Source organism: Myotis nattereri, assembly GCF_964212035.1.
Source record: "Myotis nattereri genome assembly, chromosome: 1".
NCBI classification, from domain to species: domain Eukaryota; kingdom Metazoa; phylum Chordata; class Mammalia; order Chiroptera; family Vespertilionidae; genus Myotis; species Myotis nattereri.
Window position 1 is genome coordinate 86823658 of NC_138075.1, and position 23438 is coordinate 86847095.

The 23438-nt window shown below is 40.6% G+C and overlaps 1 protein-coding gene across 1 annotated transcript in view; it reads left to right on the top strand.

Moving 5' to 3' along the window:
- AKAP6 (A-kinase anchoring protein 6) overlaps positions 1-23438 on the top strand; it is a 509747-nt gene that overhangs the window by 254229 nt on the left and 232080 nt on the right. Inside the window, exon 6 of the mRNA XM_081089857.1 lies at positions 5346-5468. Coding sequence (XP_080945983.1) covers positions 5346-5468 — 123 coding nt within the window. The remainder of the gene's footprint in view (positions 1-5345; positions 5469-23438) is intronic.

Here is a 23438-nt window from a genome sequence, read left to right on the forward strand (position 1 = left end):
ATCACTTGAATTCAGTAGGGGAGTACTTAGATATGCTTTATGTTCTGCGGAGATTTTTTTTTTTGCTGCAGTGGCATTTATTTTTTTATTCCCAGTTTTGTGCAGCAGTGCTTTAGACAGAGTAGGCACTTAAAAGAATGAATGAGTAACCAATGTCTGTTGTACTAGGATTTGCTCTGTATTACAGAATGAAACTTTGTACTTTTCCCTGTTTTCCTATGTGGTTACGTACACCAGCCTCATTTTCTTTCATTCGCACCACAAAGACTAGCAGAGCTTCTGAAAATGAGCATCATCTACTCTCTGTATGTGCCCAAGTGTGAATTCTCCTGCACATCACATGGCTTGGTGTATGGAGTGGCACTTACTTGGTCTTTCTACGAAGTGTATCTCATGACATGAGGATAGTAGACAGTGCACTGTCCACTACACAGAGCATGAGTGTTGGTACACACATTCAGGGTCTGGGAGGAGTGGAGAAATAGCAGTGGCAAAGGTATCCAGAATCAGATGGACTCCATTTCCTTTGCTTTCATGATTTCTGCTTATGTTCTTGTGGTATAAGCAGGCGAGGAGGTGGAAAGCTAAGATCTCCTTAAGAGGAGGGGTGCGTAGCTTCTCACTGCAAGGTAAGAACAGGAATTTCTCAGTTTCATTGTGATTGATGAAACTCTTTAGCATTGTCAAGAACAGAGTTGAGAAAATGTACAACAAGTGAACTGGTGAGGATGGGATCTAATTCAGAGGAAACGCAGAGTGAGGCCTTCAAAGGGCCTCTGTTTCTCTCTATCAGGCAGCCTTGGTTTTGTGTCTGGCCAGGCTATGCAGAGAGATCATCCAGAAAGGTTCACCTGGGTCCCATGGCTTTTGCCTAATCTACATCTCACAGATTTCAGCTAACTATTTAATCATAATTCTGTTAGGAAATCTGAAACCCATTGTTTAATACTCTCTGGATAAGACTAACTTTTGATGAGGTACCCATGTAATCACGTACACACACATTATTTTGTTTGCTTGCTGTTGTTTTTTTTTTGAGGAAGAGAAGCTATGAATAGTTATATTTCAAATAACATCTTTGACTGTTTGTCTTTTTTGGATTTAACCAGTTGTTTCCAAAATAATTTACTTCCTGACTTAATTTCCCCCCAAACCAATTTATATATACAGATATAACAACTCAAGGCTAAATTCAATAGTAAATTCTATTTAATACTATAAAAAACTATTTTCAACTCACAATTATCAACCATCTAGACCAGCTGTGGGCAAACTACGGCCCGTTTGAAATGAATAAAACTAAAAAAAAAAAAAAAGACCGTACCCTTTTATGTAATGATGTTTACTTTGAATTTATATTAGTTCACACAAACACTCCATCCATGCTTTTGTTCTGGCCCTCCAGTCCAGTTTAAGAACCCATTGTGGCCCTCGAGTCAAAAAGTTTGCCCACCCCTGATCTAGACTCTGATATTCTGATGAGATTCTGCAGATGATAGATGATATTTCTTTTTTTCACTTTTAAATATTTTTATTTTTAAATTACAGTTGACATACATTATTATATTAGTTTCAGATGTATATCCCAGTGATTAGACATTATATAACTTACTAAGTGAGAAATCTCATACCTATCTGACAACATACATAATTATTATTAACTATATTCCCTATGCATACTCTCCATCCCTTGACTATTCTGTAATAACCAATTTGTGCTTCTTAATCCCTTCAACTTTTTCACCCATCCCTGCAATGCCCCTCCCATATGGCAACCTTCAAAATGTTCTCTGTATCTAGGAGTCTGTTATTGTCTTGCCTGTTTGTTTATTTGTTGTTTTTTTTGATTCAATTGTTGATAGATATGTATTTATAGCCATTTTATTATTCATATTTGTTGCTGTTGTTGTTGTTGTTGTTGCTGCTGTTGTTGTTGTTGTTGTTGTTCTCCTCCTCCTCCTCCTCCTCCTCCTCCTCCTCCTTCTCCTCCTCCTTCTCCTTCTCCTTCTCCTTCTCCTTCTCCTTCTCCTTCTCCTTCTCCTTCTCCTCCTTCTCCTTTCTTCTTCCAGAAGACCCTTTAACATTTCATGTAATACTGGTTTGGTGGGGATGAACTCCTTTAGCTTTTTCTTGTCTGGGAAACTCTTTATCTGTCCTTTGGTTCTAAATGATAGCTTTGGTGGGTAGAGTAATCTTGGTTGTAAGTCTTTGTTTTTCATCACTTTGAATATTTCTTGTTAATTCCTTCTGGCCTGCAAAGTTTCTGTTGAGAAATCAACTGATAGTTTTATGAGAGCTTTTTTGTAGGTAGCTAACTGCTTTTCTCTTGGTGCTTTTAAGATTCTCTTTGTCTTTAACCTTTGTCATTTTTATTATGATGTGTCTTGGTGTGAGTCTCTTTGGGTTCACCTTATTTGGGACTCTCTGTACTTCCTGGACGTATATGTCTATTTTCTTCATCAGGTTAGGGAAGTTTTCTGTCATTATTTTTTCAAATAGGTTTTCAATTTCTTGCTCTCTGTCTTCTCCTTCCACACCTACATGATGCAAATGCTTGAAGTTGTCCCAGAGGCTCTTTACTCATTTTTAAAAAATTCTTTTTTTCTTTCTGGTTGGGTATATTTTGCCTCCTTATATTCCAAATCACTGATTTGATTCTTGATTTCATCCATCTACTGTTGATTCTCTGTGAATTATTATTTTTGAAATATTTATTGTTGAAAGTATTACATATATTCCCCTCTTCTTCCCCCATTGACCGATTGTAGCCTGTCCCACCCATTGTCCCAGGCCTTCATCACCCTATTGTCTGTGTCCATGAGTTATGCATATAGACATACAAGTTCTTTGGTTGATCTCTTCCCACCCACCCACTTACCCCCACCATCTGTAAAATAGTCTTTATTTCAGTTATTGTAGCCTTTATTTCTGACTTTTTTTTTTTTATAGTGTTGAGGTTCTCACTAAGTTCATTGAGTATCCTTATAACCAGTATCTTGAACTTTGCATGTAGTAGATTGCTTAACTCCATTTTCTTTAATTCTTGGTCTGGAGTTTTATTCTGTTCTTTCATTTGGAACATGTTTCTTTGTCTCCTCATTTTGGCAACCTCCTTATGTTCATTTCTTTTGGGTAGGGTGCTATGTCTCACAGGGTTGGTAGAGTGGCCTAATGTAGTAGGTGTTCTGTAGCATCCAGTAGCATAGTCTCCCCGATCACCCAAGCCGGGCACTCAAGGCACCCCTCTCCCCATGTGGACTGTTTATACCCTCCTTTTGTAGTTGAACCTTGATTGCTGTTGGCACATCAATGATAGGGATTTACCCTCAGGCAGATCAGCTGTGACCACCAACCTCAGACCTCCAACCACTGTGGAGGATCAGCTGTGCAGGGTCCCACCCTACAGAGCAGGACCTACTTCAGCATAGCTCTGGTGCCTGAGTCCACCCCTTGAGTGTGTCACTAATGGAGATGATTTGATGTGATCTGAAACTGTCCACTGGGTGTACTGGCTCTGGGTTCTCCTGTGATGTACAAGACAAGGTAAATCATGACCTGTTTCTCCCCGGGACCACCTGGCATGAGCTACAAAGCAATCTGTAGATGGCTGCTACTTGTGCTGGACTTGGAGGTGCCAGGAGAGGCTAACCTGTGAAGCAAGGCTGGCTGTTGCTAGTGCCAGGCCTGTGTCCACTCAGCGAGAGGTATGAGGCACACTGAGACCAGATGCTGCTTGCTTGAGAGATTTTAGGAAAATCTTGCAGATGATATTGCTATAAGTCCATTTGGCCAGCAAAGGTGATCTTAATTTTTATCAGAATTTAATTATGAGAGTATCAATAATTAGGACTTAATTTTTAACAAACTAAGTATATGAGAAAGGGCAAAACTAATTACTTGGCATGGATTTTTAGCACTTAGAACAAGTTGCAATATGAGAAAATTAGAGATTTATTAAAAGGATGGGTGTGATTGTCCTGTGACACTTGGAAAACTTTGGATAGCATTTAGGATCATGGGAAAACACATGGTACACTACCACATGGAATGATGGACTTAACAGGCTGACAACACACCACACCAGAGGGTGGCTGGACAGTCAGATCTGACTCCCTGGGCCACCAGGTCCACATCTCTGCTGTGTCCCCTTTTGACAGACAGGGATGTGTTTCTGAGTGTTATTAGTCTACCTTTCTCTTTACTACTCTTCTCAATGCTATTTGCTCTTTTCTAACAATTACTTTGAGGCCAATCTATTGTTTGAATTAAAGGGTTATGAGCCTTAAACTATATCTAGAAACCTTAATTACAAAATGTGGCTTCTGAGAACTGTGATAAAAAAAGTGAATCTTCAACTATTACTTCAGTATCAGGATATCCTGTTAAGCATTAAAAATATTATTCAAAATTAATCAAAAGGCAATTCTGAAAAAAAAAAATGCCCCACAAAAAAACACCACAGAAAAACACAGAAAAGCAGGTTCAGTTTAATAGGGAAGTAAGCATCCCAAACCATTTCCATGAGCACAAATGTCAAAACCTGTCTTTGCTCTTTTACACCTCCAGGTGGTGCTGTTTACTTAGACATGGGAAGCAGGCACCCAACCTCATTTCCTTGCCTTAGGTTCATGGCTGGGCTTTCAAAATAATTTCCACTTCTACAGATGTGTTCTTTTAAATGGTCAATAAATTTTTATAACCACTCTTTTAAAAATTGCAAGATTATTGTGATTTGTGCTGTCTGGGACACACCCAGAGCAGCTGTTTACATTTGTTCATTGGTCCCTCCTTTTCTACTCTTCCTTGTTTCTTGGAACTCAGACTCAGTCACAGACATTTGGGCTGTCATTAGAGCTCATGGAAGCCCCTTAAAACACCTAGGTGACTTAAAAATAGATTTCTAATTCAGTTAAGGTAACAACTCTACAGGCTTCTGAGTAAAGAATGCCATCTTCACAGAAATGTTCTTATCCCCCAAAGCCCATGAGTGTTCCTAGCAGACGTGACTTATTTTTTGGTGAGGGGAGCTTGTCGGACACCAGAAATGTTTTCATAATTTTAGCTCATCTTTACAATGACATCCTGGAGACCAATCCAAATTTCTCAGAAAAGTTTTCCTAGGAAAAAACTGAGAGGGAGTAAGGGACACCTTCTTTCCATTTTGGTAGATTTTAGTGCTAGGAATACTTTAAAATCTGTTCTACAGTGTGGCACTAGGATGGAAATGCAGTGTTATCAATTTTACCATCCGTAAGGTTTGGAATTTTTAAGATTGGCTTTAAAAAATAACGAACTAACGCTTTTCTTGCTCTTTCCTTTTTCTTTTTTTTCTCTTTTGTCACAAGGGGTTTGTAGACAAGCTGGATGAATTCATTCAGTGGTTAAATGAAGCCATGGAAACCACTGAGAATTGGACACCCCCTAAAGCAGAGACGGATGGCCTTAAACTGTACCTGGAGACACACCTGGTAGGCAAGATTGTGTTGCTTTTGCTGCTAGTAATGAAAGGATTTTGAGGCACTGCTTGTTTGTTTATGGAGGATATCAGTTTTATTTATCAGAAGTCATTTTATGCTAATGAAACCAAGTTTTAATGGGGTAAACTGCAGCAACTGAAAATTTATAGGCATTTCAAATAAACCTATAAAATCTAAACCCTCCATATTTCAAGCTATTTTAAAAAAACATTTTCCAGAAAGATAAGTAATTACTTTAAAAATACCTTAGAAAATTTTATTAGGCCGTCACTCCCTAAAGCAACGATTGACGGTTTTCCCCTTCTTAAAAAAATATAAATGAAAGAGATAATTTTGATGACCATTCTAAGCTTTCTAGAATTCTTGTAAAATTAATGAACCTCTCATTATCAAGAGGGTCTACTTTATCTGTTCTACACTGGGTTATTTTAATAAAATATTTAAAACGATGATCTCCATCATTTTTGCTGCTATGTGGGTTTTCAGCATATAATTAATACAACTGTCATTACACTCGTCCCTGTGCAGAGGGAAAAGCATGGAGGGGAAGTGGGAAACACTTGGATGAATATGCTTCTGAATATGTTAGGAGCAAGAATTATAGACTGGGGGACGTTTGATGAACCTCATGAGGCTTTCACTGAATGCTTCGAATGGCCGATATCAATTATGAAGGGGTGGCTACCAAGTACTGGAGTGTGATAAAGCATGAAGAAAAAGCACGTTGTCATAGGAAATGAAAATTCAAGCTTTAAGGATCTCATCTTTATTCCTTTCACTGATAGCATAAAATTGACAAAGGCAATGAACACAAATCCTTGGGTACCCAACTGTGGGGTAGATTTTCTGCCCCTCTTACACACTCAGAATATGGATTGAATAAGCATTGTGTGAGAGTCCTATATGTGTGACAGGTCGCAGGGTTTCAGGACTGCTCCCTGTGTTAGTGAGAGAATGAGAAAGAGGGAGAAGAAGATAGATAGATAGATAGATAGATAGATAGATAGATAGATAGATAGGGAATGCTTTAGGTTTTTGGTGCTTGCATTTTGTAGTGTTTTATATCTTGCAAGAAAAACAAGTCTCAAAATCCTATTGCTGCATGCAAACAGTATTGTGGATGATAAAGAAAGACAAGACTGTGTGATAGAGGTTGATTGTATTGTTTCCCTTTTTAGAGACCTGGGTTGATAGCATGTAAAAATGCCAGTAACCTGTCCATCAGTAGATGAGTGGATAACACCGCCATGGTACATTTATACAATGAAATACTACTTGTCCATAAAAAGGAAGAAACTTTTACCCTTTGCGACAGCATGGATGGACCTGGAGATTATTATGCTCAGTGAAATAAGCCAGTGAGAGAAAGACAAGTACCATATGATTTCACTCATGTGGAATTTAATGAACAAACTGAACTAACAAGCTAAATAGAGACAGACTCATAGATAGAGAGCAGGCAGATAGCGCTGGTGCGGGAGGGGATGTTGAGGTGTGTGGAGGGATTGAGCAAAAAAGAAAAAAAGAAAAAGAAAAAAATGCCAGTAACCTTAAACACCTCTCTTGTACATGGATTTTAAAATACTGCCCTTAATACTCAATTCCCTGTTGAGATGAGCATTGATTTTTTTTTTAAAGAGGGCATTTCATAATAGCAAGATAAAGATATTCAGTGCTTTATAATGTAAATTATATTAATTAGAATGTCAACTTTTCACTGGCATTGTTCTGACAGAAATTCTAATCTGTGTTTAAACAGGAGTATATGAACTTTATTTCACATTAAGTGTGCTGTCTTAATTTCTCTTGACTTAATATTTTATGGGAAACACAGGTTTAGTTTTTGAGGTCCCAGAGGGCATGGGGACATAAAGAGTGCCTCAATTCTTTTCATTGAAAGCCAGGTTAAGAGGGTGGGAACCAAGCTCTCTCTTCTCTTTGGGAATTGAGTGACATGGCCTTTTTATAACCAATGTTCTGTTCTCAAGTCTGTATTACAAATTTCTATTCCTACTTGGCATCCCTGTGTTGGCCTCATTCTAGCCCAACACTATCCCCTAGAACTTTCTGCAGTGATGGATATTTTATATTGCATTGTTCAATATGGGAGCCACTACCCACATTTATCTCCTGAGCACATGAAATGTGGCTACAGCAACTGGGGAAATGAATTTTTAATTCTAATTAACTTACAGTTAAATTTCTACACGTGGCTTGTAACTACCGTATTCTAGTCCTATAAATAGCAGCACTCTTTACAGCTGCCCATAATGGCTTGCAGACATGCTTCCTGGCCTCATAGTGATATTCTCATCCAGAATATGGAAACCATTACCCTCTGTGCTCTGGATCTCTCCACTAGATTCACAGCAAAGAGTCCTTCTTAAACTGTCTGTCTCTTAAAGAATAAACTTGTTTCTGCCTTAAGATCAACACTTTCTTGAACCAGTTTTCTCCATGGTCATGTCTGATTGTACTGGTTTGACTATAGACAACATAGCAACAGCTGCTCTATCTTCACTGTGCAAATAGTGAGGGGGTATGGTGTCCAGGTCTATGCACCAAGGTTGGCCATAGTCTTGAATTTCACTTCTGAAGTTATGAATGATGCTAACAGTTATTGAAGACCTAGTGGGCGTGGATTGCCACTGAGCAATACTTAAGAACAATGACTGAATCATTGCTATGCTGCATGCTGTGTCCGTTACTCGAGATACAGCCTGTGGTTTAAACATCTTTAGACTCTGAGTTACTCTGTGTCCCTACATTTTCTTCTGATTAATATTGTCATTTATATTTTTTATTGTATTTCCTTACTATGTTGCTGAGCTAATATTAAGTTATCCTTCTCAAAGGAAGATAAAAAGAGTACCTACATTACCATAAAGAAAGAATGTATAGAACTAAGCCTACATATTTATATTCCTTACTTCACCCTGCATAAGTCATTACTGCTCCTTAATGAGTGGGGAAGGGGTATTTGCAAGAGTATTCAGCATTCACAGATAGCTACATGAGTTTCTTTCAACATCTCTATAGATTCTATAATTTACATTAAACCAAAACATGTACCAGCCCCTGAGTTGAGCATTTTCTTTGGCTTAGTAATGTGTTAGAATAGTTGGCACCCTGCAATGTTCATTATAAAGAAAAATAAAAAATAAAAACAATACCAAAAGTTGTACATTTATATTTTGATACTTAATTCAATTATTTTCCATGACAGTAACCAAGGGTTTTTATCAATACAAGTCAATTAAAGCTTCACAATACCTGTATGAGAGATGTGAAGGAGCTTTATTTTAACTGTAAGAAGTACTGTGAAATTGCGATGATACATCAATGATTTTCCATGATAATTAATCATCTGCCTGCAACCTGGCTACTCCTTTCAAAGATACAATTCCTATCTTCCTAGAAAATGACATTTTCAGGAAAATGTCATTCTAGAAAGGTATTTTGTGAGTATTGAACTTATTGAACATTCCTCTTCTTTGAAAACCACTTTTCAAATAGCATTGTGTATATATGTTCTTATGGACTCCCTTCTTCCTCACCTCTGTCCACCTTTTAAAAATAGCTATATTAAGGTATAATTTAAAGTATACCATTTTACATATTCCCACAAACTGACAAATGTATAGCCCGACAAAACCATCACCACAATCAAGACCGTGAACATGTCCATCATCTCCAAAAACTTCCCATGATCCTTTGAAATTCTTCCCTCCCTTCCTGCTGGCCTTTCTCCCATCCCTGAGCAATCAGATCTGCTTTCTGTTACTATTATATTCGTTTGTACTTTCTAGGACTTTACACAAATGGAACCAAACAATATGTACTCTCTATTTTTAGGGGGGGGGACGTTGGGGGAAGTCTGGTTTCTTTCACCCAGCACACTTATTGCATGTTTTAATTCATTCATTTTTATTGCTGAGTAATATTCCATTGCATAGATATACCACAATATGTTTATCCACTTACCTGTTGATAGAAATTTTAATTGTTTCCCTCACACTTGTTTTTATTGGCTAAAGAGGCAAAAGTCAGCAAGAACTGAATTTGAGTAGAAGCATCATAAGTAGTTCTTGGCAGACTATTTAGATATTATTTCCCTTTAAGAGGATTTATAGTCTTCAGAGTTAGAGGACTTAAGAGCTTGTTTGGAGGTTCTAGCAGGGGAGTGCAGCTACTCATGTACCCTTGACCAAAGACCAGTCTTCTCTTCTAGGGGGAAGGTTGTCTTCTTCAATCAGGGCACAGCTTTGGGAGGGGTGCACATGGCACATGGATTGGTGAGGGAGGAGGGGGACACCTGCCTACCCAGCCAGATCAGCTGAATCAACCCTGATGATCAATGGGGTGATGTCACATCCAGATCGTCCTCACATCCCAGCAGAGCAAGACAGCAACTTCTCCCACTTGAGATTTCAGTTCATGTCCCTTTGCTCCTGAGAAGATAACTCCGATTTTCCAAATAGTTCTTATGTATGTTCAATCCACCAAATGGGCACCACATCATATGCAATCAATGGTAGGAAAACAAGCCAAAAGGGTTTTCTTAAATCTATAGCTAATGAAAGTATCCGGTAGGAGAAACCAAAGCCAAATGGACACCAGAGAGCTATGCAAGTATTAGGAAAAGGAACCAACCACAGTGCTGGGCTTAAAGTTGGGAGAGAAATCTGCATAGGTCATGTTGGACAACCATTAACCAAACACATAGAAATAGCCTTGGTGAAACAACATTCTTAATTCAATTTGATAAACGAGAAAATGTGGGGGAAATGGTGACAATGAGTCCATGTATATTAAGCACCCATGAGTTATTTTGGTGCTAGGAATACATGATGAATGAGTTAGGTTTCTATCTTCCAAGGATTTCCGATCTAGGAAAGATGACCATAAATTAAATGTATTTATCTATAGACACATAAATGATTAATGTAATGCAATTTTGAGCAGTAAACTTCTTGTAGGATAAGCAAAGTATTGTTCAGAGCATAGAGAAAAAAGTTTTATTGGTTCTTCTTGGAGGGTAGGGAAGGCTCATAGAGGTAATTTGGTGTACACCTCACAGGCCATATATGATGTGTTGGATAGACAGGGAAGGAGAGGCGATGGAAGGAAATTGTATGAGCAAGTGAGGGCGGTGTGGAGAGCCATCTGGTGTGGCTGAGCCTGAGTTGGAGTTAGGCAGGTTGGGACTGGGTGGTAAAGGAGGTTGTTTTTGTAATGAACTGAATTGTTCCCTGGGGGCAATGGAAACTCACTGAAGGTTTGATTTGATTTTAAAACAGGGGAGTGACATGAATCAGTCACCAATTCCATGAGGTTAGGGTCAACTCAGCATAGGTTCACTAGATGGAGTCCACGAGAGAATCACTGTGGACACAATGGAAAATGGGCTGAGTATGGCATTGGAAGGATATGAGTTTCTTTAAATGTATTTTTTTACTAACTATTATTTTCTAACTATAACACAAAATTATAAAGGTAAATAAGGAGAGTATAAAAATGTAGAAAGTCAAAAGTAAGCCTTCCACCTTTATCCCCTCAGTTACAAATTCTCCTCTCTGCAGGCAACCACTGTTCCTTATTTCTTTATATCCTTTCAGAGCTATTTTGAGTATTTAAAATCAAATGCATATTGTACTTAACGTTGTTTCCTCAATTTACATGATCAGTAATTCAGAATCAGTGTAGAATTGCATCATTCTCTTGAGTGGCTGCAGAGTGTTCTGTTTATGGATATGCCATAACTTATTTAACCAGTCCTCTATTGAGAAAAACTTAGGTTGTTTGTGTCTTTTTCAATTACAAACAGTGTTCCAGTGAATATCCTTGGATATTCACCGTCTTGCATAGTAGAATTATATCCTTAGAATAAATACCTTACATATGAAGATTATGGGTGAAAGATTATACACATTTAATATTTCCATGTATTGCCAAGTTGTCCTTAAGAGAGATTGTACCAGTTTATACTCAGCATGCACAAGAATGCGATTACTGTACATCCTTGCCATTGGAGATTGTTATCACACTGATTGAGATTTGTTCTCGTGATAGTTACAAATGGCATCTCATTGTAGTTTAGTTTGTATTTTGTGTGTTTTAAGGGGAGTTGAATACCTCTTATATTTTTAGGAGTCATTTGTATTTTCTGAGAACCACCTGCTCATATTCTTAGCCTATTTTTCTGTTGGGTTGTTGGCATTTTGCTTCAGGATTTATCGGAGCTATTTTTTATATATATATTAAGGAAATGACTTCCTTGTCTATGGTGTGAATAAAAAATGCTTTTAAGAGAAACTATTTTGGGGATTTGGTTCCAAAAGAACATGAATATCTTATTGCTTTGAGGAATCTAGCATTAGGCAGACCTGAAGGCCAGGCTGAGAAGCATGGAACAGGTCTCTGCCCCTGGCAAAAGCATGCCTGGATTCCAGTACTGCAAAGACCAGGATGTTCTCAGGAGTTTGCTTACTTATCAGGGGTGCCACAAACCTAAGGTTGGGGAAACTATTGTTGAATGAGTGAATTTGATGTCCGAGCAGTGAAAGAAACGGAGAGGGTGTGTGTCACAGGCAGGTGGGCGGGAGATAAGAACAGAGTAGAGGAAATAGCTGAGATAGAGAGGCATAGATTGGAGAGACATAGCAACAGGTCTCCCTTTTTAAGTTTATCTTTATTGTTGAAGGTATTACAGATATCCCCCTTTTTTCTCCATTAACTTCCTTCCCCACTCCCAGGTTTTCACCAGACTATTGTTTTTGTCCATGGGCTATGCATATATGCATACAAGTTCTTTGGTTAGTTCTCTTTTTTAAAAAAAATATATTTTATTGATTTTTTACAGAGAAGAAGGGAAAGGGATAGAGAGCTAGAAACATCAATGAGCGAGAAACATCAATCAGCCACCTCCTACACACCTCCTACTGGGGATGTGCCCACAACCAAGGTACACGCCCTTGACTGGAATTGAACCTGGGGCCCTTCAGTCCACAGGCCAATGCTCTATCCACTGAGCCAATCCGGTTAGGGCTAGTTCTCTTTTTGATGCACTACCAACTTCCGTTTCTCCTCCCCTGGCTTCCACCGAGGCTACTAATGTCCTTGAGAACAGCACAGGCAGACCTGCTGTCCCATAGCTGGCAGATCTGACCAAGACTTGAATGTATCTGAGGGCGTAGAAATGGGCTGAAAGCTTCTCTGCCTGTATGTGGAGTGGGACTGATGCTCCAGGGCCCTTCTAGGGGTGTGTGAAACCCGGGAATGGGAACCATGCAAGCAGGATGCAGCAGATGCTACAAGAGCTTAGTGCCCATGGGGGCTTGTGCTGAAGGTAGAGCAAACCTTACACAACTGCTTCTGTAATTATGGGACTTAGTTAAAGAAAAACATAAAATTTTTTCACTGGAAAAAATTCAAACTGTATAAAAGAGCATAAAATTCAAAGTGAAAAGCGTACCCTCCCTTGTGTAACCAACATAAACCAGTTGTTCCATATCCTTTTGGATCTTTTTATGTAAAAGTGCATAAATTTAAGGATTTTTAATTCATATTAGATATACTTTTCAATGACTTGTCTTCATATCTAAACATATCTCAGATATCCTTCTGTTAGTACACTATGATCTGCACATTTTAGCACAGGGGTGGGCAAACTTTTTGACTCGAGGGCCACAATGGGTTCTTAAACTGGACAGGAGGGCCGGAACAAAAGCATGGATGGAGTGTTTGTGTGAACTAATATAAATTCAAAGTAAACATCATTACATAAAAGGGTACGGTCTTTTTTTTTTTTTTTAGTTTTATTCATTTCAAATGGGCTGGATCCGGCCCGCGGGCCGTAGTTTGCCCACGGCTGTTTTAGCATCTTTTAATATTTTATCGTGTGGATGTGCCTTAGCTTATGTAGTCGTTCCCATGATGATGGCCATTTAAGCTGCCTCCTTATTTACGCTTTTGTAAACAATACTGCAGTGAGCATCCAGGTTATTTTAACACTAGCTGAGTGAAAGTCTTTTCTTGGGCCCAGTTGTGTCTTGTCTACAGCAGCAACTCAAAGCTTGCATGTAATGTCATACTTTAGGGACAGCTTTTGCTGTCCTAGAAAGCGATTTAAGGTCCGTGTGTGTGTGTGTGTGTGTGTGTGTGTGTACAGAGTTTTGAGTTTGTGTTTATCAGGGCAACGTTTAAGCCCATCTTCCAGAATTTTGTTGTTCGTTTTGGGATTGGCACCTGCAATTTGAGGTGGGTAGCACAAGGTGGCGGGAAGCACCAAAATCCTGCAGACAGTGCTTGAAAATTTCCCCCTATTTCCATGACCCTACGCACTTACAAAAGCAGATTGGGTTAAACTGATAATGTGCCTAGTTAACAAAATCTCAGGACAGAAATTTTCATGCATTTAGATCTTCATGTTATATCATATTTTTTATTAACTAGCTTTCATTTGTATGAAAAGAAAAACACTATACTTCTCACAGTATTTAGCCATACAAGTAAGGTTCCTTAAATACATGCATCTGTTTTTATTTTGCTTGCCCTCCTATCTCCAACTCTGCCCCATTTTTCATTCCTTGGAGTTAAAACAGGCTTTCCTTTCTCCTACGTCCTGCTACCTGCCTCTTCCTGTCTCTCTTTCTCTGCTGAGATGATAGGCAAGTCTGGCCCGAGCAGGTTGTCTCACAAGACCAGCAGCTGCCATGAGGCTGTACCACTCTGCGAAAGGGAGGCCCTCGTCAGACTTCAAAAGCCTGAGCTGTAAAAGGCGAAAGATTTATAAGGTCTGAAGAGAAACCAGAGCATTATGCTAAGCAAAATAAGCCAGTCAGAGAAAGATAAATATCACATGATCTCACTCATTTGTGGAATATAGTGAACAACATAAACTGAGGAACCAAAATAGAACCAGAGTCATAGAAGCATCGAACAGACTGTCCAACCTATGAGGGAAGGCGAGGGTGAGGGGGTAAGAGATCAACCAAAGGACTTGTATGCATGCATATGAGCATAGCCAATGGACACTCCAGTGGTGGTGAGGGCACGTGCTGAGGGGTGGGGGTGGCTGGGGGGAAGTCAATGGGGGAAAAAGGAGACTCATGTAATACTTTAAACAGTGAAGATTTTAAATTAAAAAAAAGCCTGAGCTGTGTGAGTCTGGCTGCGGCCTCCCCAGCCTCACTAAGCAGGACGGGACCTCGGAGCTGTGAGGTTCCCTTTGCTTGTCCCTCTTAGTTCCCATTAGTTTAAGAAAAGTAGCTGAGAGTTTAGTAGGAAGCATTACTTCCCTTTGGGGGATTAGAAATACTCAGCTCCTAGCCTTGCCTCACCCGCTTTGGTGGCTTGGGAATGGAAAGGTCCGTTGGGAATCTTAAGCAGGCAGGCGTTTGAGAGGTGGATGTGTGGGGAAGGAGGCTTGCTTTGTGTATGTGAGAAGTCCTGGACCAGATTTCTCACTCATATAGCTCTACTTCTGTGTCTCTACGAGGCGCATAGAGTAGTCTTCCCTTTTCAGTTTACAAGGATCCCTGAACTATTCAAAGCACCTGGGAATATGCTTTTTGCCTGATTCAGTTTGTGGACTCCTAGGCCATAATATTCAGCAGTTCTGATCATTTTGAAAATTGTTGGTGCTAATTTATTATTTTGGACTAACTTATCACACTTTATTTAGTATTCTTTTTAGGATGTAATGAATGTTTTAAATTAGAATGCCAGGGAAACACTGCATTTATTAAATACTTCCCATTGAGAGCGGTGCTATGCTAAGCACTGAGAGAGTTTGCAGTCTGGCCTTGCCCTCTGAGGGTCCATGCTCAGGCTAAAGTGCACTCACATGAGCCAGGGGCTGTCACCTACCAACTCTCTCCCTGTGTGAACCCCAGTGCAGATCCTACTTATCCATAGTGTTACAGGGAATTTTGGAATCTTGAAACAATTTTTCTGATATAAGTGATATTAAGGTAAAAGTGTTAGGCCTGAAACAGATCTTTACATTAGCCAGAAAGATGCCTGTCATATCTACTGAAGGTTGTTGTGAAGATCAAAGAAACACATTATATGTGAGGATGGTTTGTTCATTTGCGGGGAGTCATACACATCTTTGAGACCTGAGAACATGTGGTATAAGAAGCTCAGGTGTTCCTAGAGATGTTGAATTTCTCCCCATCCACCTTTCACTGAACAGTTCCCCTGTGACTGTCACCTACTTGAGGGACAGCTTGTGTCCCTTGGGTGTCTCCTATGATACTCAGTCTTGTTCATGACAGCAGTTACTACAGATATCTGCTAAATGAACAAATGCATTTGTAAAAGCAGTGTTACAACCATTACAGATGGCAAATTATATTAAAACTCATTAAACAGTAACTGAGAAAGTCTGCAAATTAAATTATTTCCTCTAGCCCGGCCAGTGTGGCCTGGTTGAGCATCGACCCAGGAACCAATTCCTGGTCAGGGCACATGCCCGGGTTGCAGGCTCCATCCCCGGTAGGGGTGCATGTGGAAGGAAAATGATTGATGATGTTCCTCTCTCATCAATATTTCTATCTCTCTATCCCTTTCCATTTTTCTCTCTCTAAAAATCAATAAAAACTTATTTTTAAAAATTATTTCCTCTCCTATTTCAAACCAAAATGGACTCTGGTCACAGAGCTTTCTGAGTCTTGTATGGTATGTTTGTAACAAGAAAAACACCTATAGAGGGGACAGAAAGAAATGCTTTCTTCTGTTGGCAGGAAGTAATTCATCTTCTATGGCCAAAACACAGGGAAAATAAAAATGCTAACTCAGATATTAGAAAGGTTAAAAAAATTCCACAGGTTAACATTACCATTTCAAATATGAAGACTATATGACTAGATAGGATGTTAATGACTTGATATTAGAAAATTTATTAAATTTACTTTAAAAGCAGTTTGGTTCCTCCTTTCAAATGCATGAAGCATGTGAGTTGGAATAGATCTGCCCCAGGCTGCCAAACAAATTTTTAATGGAATTGAAGTCCTTCTGGGATTGTCCTAAATCCACATAATATTCTTAAGTCCTGGTTTATGCACTGGGACCTTTAGATTAGCAGATGTACGTATGAATAATATGCTTGTATTCATCCATCACCTTGGTGACTCCACCTCTGTAGGGGCTGTTGCACATCAATTATCCCACCACAGGGGGTCCAGGGAGAGTCTGGCCAGCACTGACCTCCTTTCAATCAGGCCTCAGGGCAGTGTGTTCTGGAAGTCGAACGGTCCCTTTAGACAAAACCTCTGAGAATCCATTGGGCCCGATGTGGCCATGCAGGGAAGTCAATGTGATTACCTGTGCCAGGTGTGGGGGCAGCATTCAGAAAAACAAATGAAAATTTGCTCACTAAGGGGCACCATCAACATTCAGCATCTCTCCCATCTATCTAATTATTTCATAAAATATTAGCAAAGTCAAGTTTAGTAGCATACATTTACCTTCCTTACAAAAAAGCTTATTTGTTTGAAAGAAATTATGGTTTGTTGAAAGATTTAAATTCACTTTCAAATATTTGTAAATGTTTCTATTATTTGAAGTTTCAGAAAGGAAGTCTACTCAGAAGAATGGAGATTTTTGTCTTTTTATCTTAATACCTCCCCCCCCCCCCCAAGAAAACAAAGTTTTTATAATGCTTATCTTTTCTTTTCCTTTTTAATTAAATTTTATTGTTGAGATTATTACAGATGCCTCCCCCCCCCCCCCATAGGTCCCCTCCACCCAGTTCCCACCCCTCCCCAGGCTCTCACCACCCTATTGTCTTTGTCCATAGGTAATGCATACATGCATATAAGATCTTTGTCTAATCTCTTCCCACACCCCCCACAGCCCCTTCCCTCTGAGAATCGTCAGACTGTTCTATTTCCATGCCACTGATTCTATTCCATACACCAGTTTATTCTGTTCATCAGATTTTGAATTCACTTGAATTTTAGATTCAATTGTTGATAGATATGTATTTGTTGTCACTTTGTTGTTCATATTTTTAATCTTTACCTTTCTCTTCGTCTTCCTCTTCTGAAAGAATACCCTTCAGCATTTCATATAATACTGGTTTGGTGGTGATGAACTCCTTTAGTTTTTTTCTTGTCTGTGAAGCTCCTTATCTAACTTTCAATTTTAAATGATAGCTTTGCTGAGTAGAGTAATCTTGGTTGTAGGTTCTTGTTATTCATCACTTTGAATATTTCTTGCCACTCCCTTCTGGCCTGCATGGTTTCTGTTGAAAAATCAGCTGACAGTTGTATGGGCACTCCCTTGTAGGTAACTAACTGCTTTTCTCTTGCTGCTTTTAAGATTCTCTCTTTGTTTTTTGCTCTTGGCATTTTAATTATGATGTGTCTTGGTGTGGTCCTCTTTGGATTCCAGGCTGGTGCTGGTGCTGGATCTTGGGGCTTTTATTGATAGGTTTGGGGTTCCCTGACCCAGCTGCAGCTTGTTTGACAGGTTTTTAGCCTGAGAAAGGACAGGCCATTCATATGCAAAAGCCACTGTATACAGTTTGGGTGGGGTTGTAAATCGGGTAGGGCAGGGTCTCAGGAAATCACCAGGGTGGAGCAGACAGAAATAGCTGCCAGTCAGCCCTGCAATGGGGCAGTCCCAGCACGGGAACAATGACCACTGTGAGCACCTCCATCTGGAAGAAAGCCGCCCCTGAGTTCCTACCCTGATGCCAGACAGTTCAGTTTCTCCTTGTATGTGTCTGGGTCCCCCAGAGCCTCGCCCAGCACTGAAGCTTAGAGGAAGCGAGAGTTTGTAAGTTCAGTTCATGGTGCTGGCCTTTTAAGAGGAATAGCTAGGTCTCCAGCAGCCTGTGTGTCACTCAGCCCGAATCTGCACTGGTTTTTACAGCCCGTAGTTCTTATTGCCCACAGGGACTTCTTTTCCCAGCTCTGGAACCCTGGGCTGGGGGTCTGGTGTGGGGCTGGGACCCCTCACTCCTCCAGGCAGCCTCCGCAGAGGCAATCTCCCTCCTGATTAAGAAAGCGGCACATGTGGGTACCAGACCAGCCTGTTCTGCGCCTCCACACCTCCTACCAGTCTCAGTGTGCTTTCTTCTTTACTGCTCTAGTTGTAGGACTTCCATTTAGCCAGCTTTCCACTGGTTCTGGATGATGGTTCTTCTGTATTTCAGTTGTAATTTTGATGTGATTGTGGGAGGCAATGAGTACAGGCATTTGCCTACACAGCCATCTTGATTCTCTTAATGCTTATCTTTTTTTTTTTTTTTAAAAAAGAATGTTTTTATTGATTTTATAGAGAGAAGAATGGAGGAGAGAGAGAGAAACATCCATCAGTTGCCCCCCGTACCCATCCTGACCAGGGATTAAACCCACAACCTGGTATGTGTCCTGGCCAGGAATCGAACTTGTGACCTTTTGGTGCATGGAATAATGCTCAACCAACTAAGCTGCACTGGCCAGGGCTAGTGCTTATGTTTTTATAATAAACTTGGAACTTCTTTCTCAAGAGTACATAGTACTTTTATTTTTTTAAAGCTATACCCAGAAGTGTATTGTGTATTGTCATAATTAATAAATCAATGACAAATGTAGCCACTTCATCTTGTTGTGGAGATACAAAATTGTGATGGTGGTTGACCATTTATTTAATTATGTGGTAAGTACCATATGAGAGAATAAAGTTAAATTGATGATTTGGGCTATCTCAGCCAGGGTACAGTTTATATGGCAATTACACCAGGATCATCTAAGTGTAATTGGCAGGTAATTTTGTAAGTGAAGGAACATGACAGCTCATTTACATGGTGTTCACTGAGTAAAATTTGGGGACATTCATCAACTACCTCCAAGGGAACAGTGATTGCACCATGGGCAGTTTGAAAGCTCCATGGAAGGTTTTGGGAATGAATCTCTGTTCATTTGTTCCCTAAATGTTTGTTAGGTGTGTGCTGTGCACCAGGGACTATCCCAGGCACTAAGAATACAATAACGAGTGAATAGTTCTACTCTCAAGGAACCCATGGGTGGCATGCAGACACATCACCAATAGTGACACAACAGTGTAGAAGGTAGAGGTGTGAGCTCTATGAGGTATTGTGGACGCTGAGGAGGGGAAACTTGGATGATGGAAGACGGTCAGGGAAAACCTGCTAGAGTGGCTGACACCTGAGATGATGAATTTTAAAGAACGAAGCAGGGCTGCCCTGGCTGGGTGGCTCAGTTGGTTGGAGCTTCGTCCCATACACCAAAAGGTGGCAGGTTCGATTCCCGGCCAGGGCACATACCTATTTACAGGTTTGATCCCTAATTGGAGCCCATATGAGAGACAAGTAATTGATGTTTCTCTCTCTCTCTCTCTCTCTCTCTCTCTCTCTCTCTCTCTCTCTCTCTCTCCCTTGCTCTCTCTCTAAAAATCAAGAAAAACATACCCTCAGGTGAGGATAAAAAAAGAAAGAAAGAGAAAAAGTAGGGCTGAGCCAGGGGTAGGGGAGAAGGGCTTTACAGGCAGAGGTGCTGGAGGAGAAGGGCTTTACAGGCAGAGGTGCTGGCGGAACAGAATCTTGGAGGAGCAGGATGGCTGGTGTGAGCCAGAAACTTGAAGCAGTTCAGACACACTTCAAGGCAGACGTGGGGCCTGAGGAGCAGACTTGGCTGGGGTCGTAGAGGGCCCTATAGGTCATGCTAGAGGCTGGACCTTCATCCTTGGGAAGCCCTGGGAGACTTTAAGAAGAGGAGCACCCTTTTCAGAGTTGTTCTATAGACAGACCATTCTGTGTACTAACTGTCTTTATTGGGCTATTACGATATGACAGGCTCTGTTCTACAAATATCAAGGCATTTCATCCTCACAGCAGCCCTATGAAGCTGATACTAGCATTTCCCCCTTTTATAGAGGAAAAAACTGAATATTCAGCAGTTTCTCAAAGTTGCACGATGGGTGATGGAGGAGCCAGGATTTGCATCCAGGATATCCATCTCCAGAGCCCATGGTTCTCACCATTGCCCTGCACCATGCCGTAGCCCCTTGACAGTCCACTGGAACTCCCTGTTTATAAAATGAACACCCCCCACCTACCCATTGGACTGTGAGTCCTGTGAGGTCAGGGACTGTATTTATTCATGTTCATGCTACATTCTGCCAACCAAGGACAATATCTGTACTGTCATAGGCTTGTCACAAATAAGGAGAAAATGTAGTTTGAGGGGTCATGACTGGAGGCTGCCAAAGTAAACCTGGCAAGGGATGAGGTCCTAAATCTGTGGCAATGTTAGTCAGTGTGGAGGGGTGAGAATGGAGAGATACATTGGCAGGGCTTGGTGATTGATTGATCAGATGTGTGGATTTTGTTGGCATAGTCTTACACTGTTTCTGACTTCCAACTCCTACGCCGGAGAGATGACTTGGCAAAAGAATCAGAAGCAGAGGGAAGCTCATACCGCTCTTCACAGAGCTCTTACATTCCTGGGAAGAAATGTTGTGGATTTAGGATGAGAAGTCAGAAAACACTTATGTGGAGATAGTTAAAAATAGAATGAACACATCTGCCTGGGATTGTTGAGAGACAGAGCTGCCCTGGGGTAGATGAATGGTGAGATGGCCTTTGGGATTATTCTGCCTTTGAAAATTTTCTGGTTCAGAATAAATAAAAATTCTCCCAAGCCACCTATCCTTAATTGCCTGGCTTAAGAGAAAATCAAAGCATCCAAGGACTGCTAAAGATTGAGCCCAAATGCCTGGATTGTAGGTGAGGAAACAGAAGCCTAGAAAGGCTAGAGGATGCGTCCAGGGCACACACTTAAAGCAAAAGGAAGACCCCGATCATCAGCATCTCAGTCTGTGCTGCCTCTCCCCTAAATCTCCGATAATAGCTTCCATGTTTTGGTGCCTCCTGTGGGCAGGCCCAGGGTCGGGCAGTGCCGCAGAGCCAAAGAGGACCTGGTGTCCGCATTGAGTTCAGGGAGCCTCCACCATAAGTGCCACTTGTCACCTAAAAATGCCATGTAGTCCCGTTTACTACATAGAACATTTGGAAAATGGAGAAAATGAATTGAAAAGTTCGTAATGATTTTTCTTTAGGCCAACTCATTGCCAGACACTGCTTCAATGTTTTACAATCATTGTCTCTAATTCTTACAACAACCTGGGAGGTAGACAGTTTCAGAAAGTTAAAGCACTGAGAACTCACTCCATTAGACAAGACTTTGTTAACTCCAAGCCTACCATGCACAATTAAAGTTAACATTTTGTTGTATTTCCCTACAGTCTTCTTTTTTTACACACTGGGACCATTCATTTGCATAGCTATAATTTTATCAGAGATACAACTGAGACTTCATATTTTTGACTTTTAATATATTCTATGTATTTCTCATGTGCTTTTATAGTCTGCATTTTAATGGCTATATGTCTTATCAAGTCTTAGTAAACAAAGAAATCTTTACTAACAAAAATCTTTCAATTCCCAGCACATATGGCATTTGTAAGGTGGCATTTTATATTTTGAGTACCCTCTGACCATCCTCTGCAGATGGCATTGGGGAGAGGAGGGAGAGACTGCCAGGCGTGGCGCGGGGACCTGGGTTCATGACTTCCTTTCCCATCCGGAGCCCCTGGGACTCAGGAGGGTGCAGGGCACAGCTCAGAGGGGAGCCTCTGCGGGGGTGGCCTGAGACAGGTGGCAGGTGACTTCAATCCTGTGCTTTTCTGATCAAACATACATTCTTCCTCCCCCCATGTAAAAAAGCAAGTTTTCATTTTCCTGGGGTAGTAAAAATCTTTTGTGCGAAGAAGAAGTGTCATCAAGTGCCTTATTCATCAGCATATATACTGTCTCTGTAAAATGACAGTGGGAGTAAAAGTTCATCAGTTCAATATGTCTTTCACTTTTGGAGACTCCTGACTAATAACCTCTGGTATTTATCATCAGAACAGCCAAAGAGCTAAGATCTGGCACATGCTGCTCTCATGCACTGAAGAAAGCTTAAAAAGACAAAAGATTGTCTCCATTTTTCCTTCTTCCATTCATTTAGAAGAGAAAGCATATCTTTTTTTAATTAAAAAAAATATGAGCGTGCAGAAACATCTGGCCTATATTACCATAGCACTCTCCTAACCGGCCTCCTTGTCCCCAGCCTGCCTTTTAAAATCAACTCTACACGGAGAGATTTTTCTAGAATACAGACCAGCATCAGTCACTCACCCATACTGCTGTATCTTCCTTCATGGCTCTTTGAGTTGAGTAGTCGCAGCTCCACCTGCCCCACTTGCGCCTGCCCCAGTCGCACCGAGCTGCTGGTGGCCCCTGACTCCTGCTACAGCGAAGGCCGCCTCCGGGCCTGCATGCCAAGGGGCTCCCACAGCACCTGCCCAGCACTTACCACACTCACATGTAGCCCACAGTCTTGTTTTCACTTGCCCAGCATCATCCTTTAATTTAAAAAAAAAATTAAATCTCATTAGGCAGAACATATCATTGTTCCGTTTGCTTAAGGCCCCACCGCTCTCTATTATACACCAAACCCTAAGGACACATTTGCTCTGTGCTGGGTCCTATGAGGCTACTTGCTCTCTTATTTTACCCAACAGACTACAGGCTGCATGTACCAAGGTTTTGTATTAACTTTGTATCTATAGGCCTGGCAGAGACTGCTCAAAAAATAGCTCTGGTATTAATCCATGCTTTTTTTAAAAAAAAACTTAAAAAGCCTCAGTAACTCTTTTTAGCCTTTCTGTTCACAAACATTATAAAGTCCAGGGACCTCAATGGAGCCAGCAGATACTAGCAGTGTTCCATGGGGATGGCTCACAGTCTGTGTTTGTGATATGACGCTGCTAAGACTGGACCACTTTGCATGTTTAAGCCTCTGAATGTGATTATGCTCATTCCCACTGCTTCCTGTGCCAGGATGTCCGTATCTGTTATGATCCCTCATGAGAATTATTCTTCACATTTGTCATAGTTTTGTC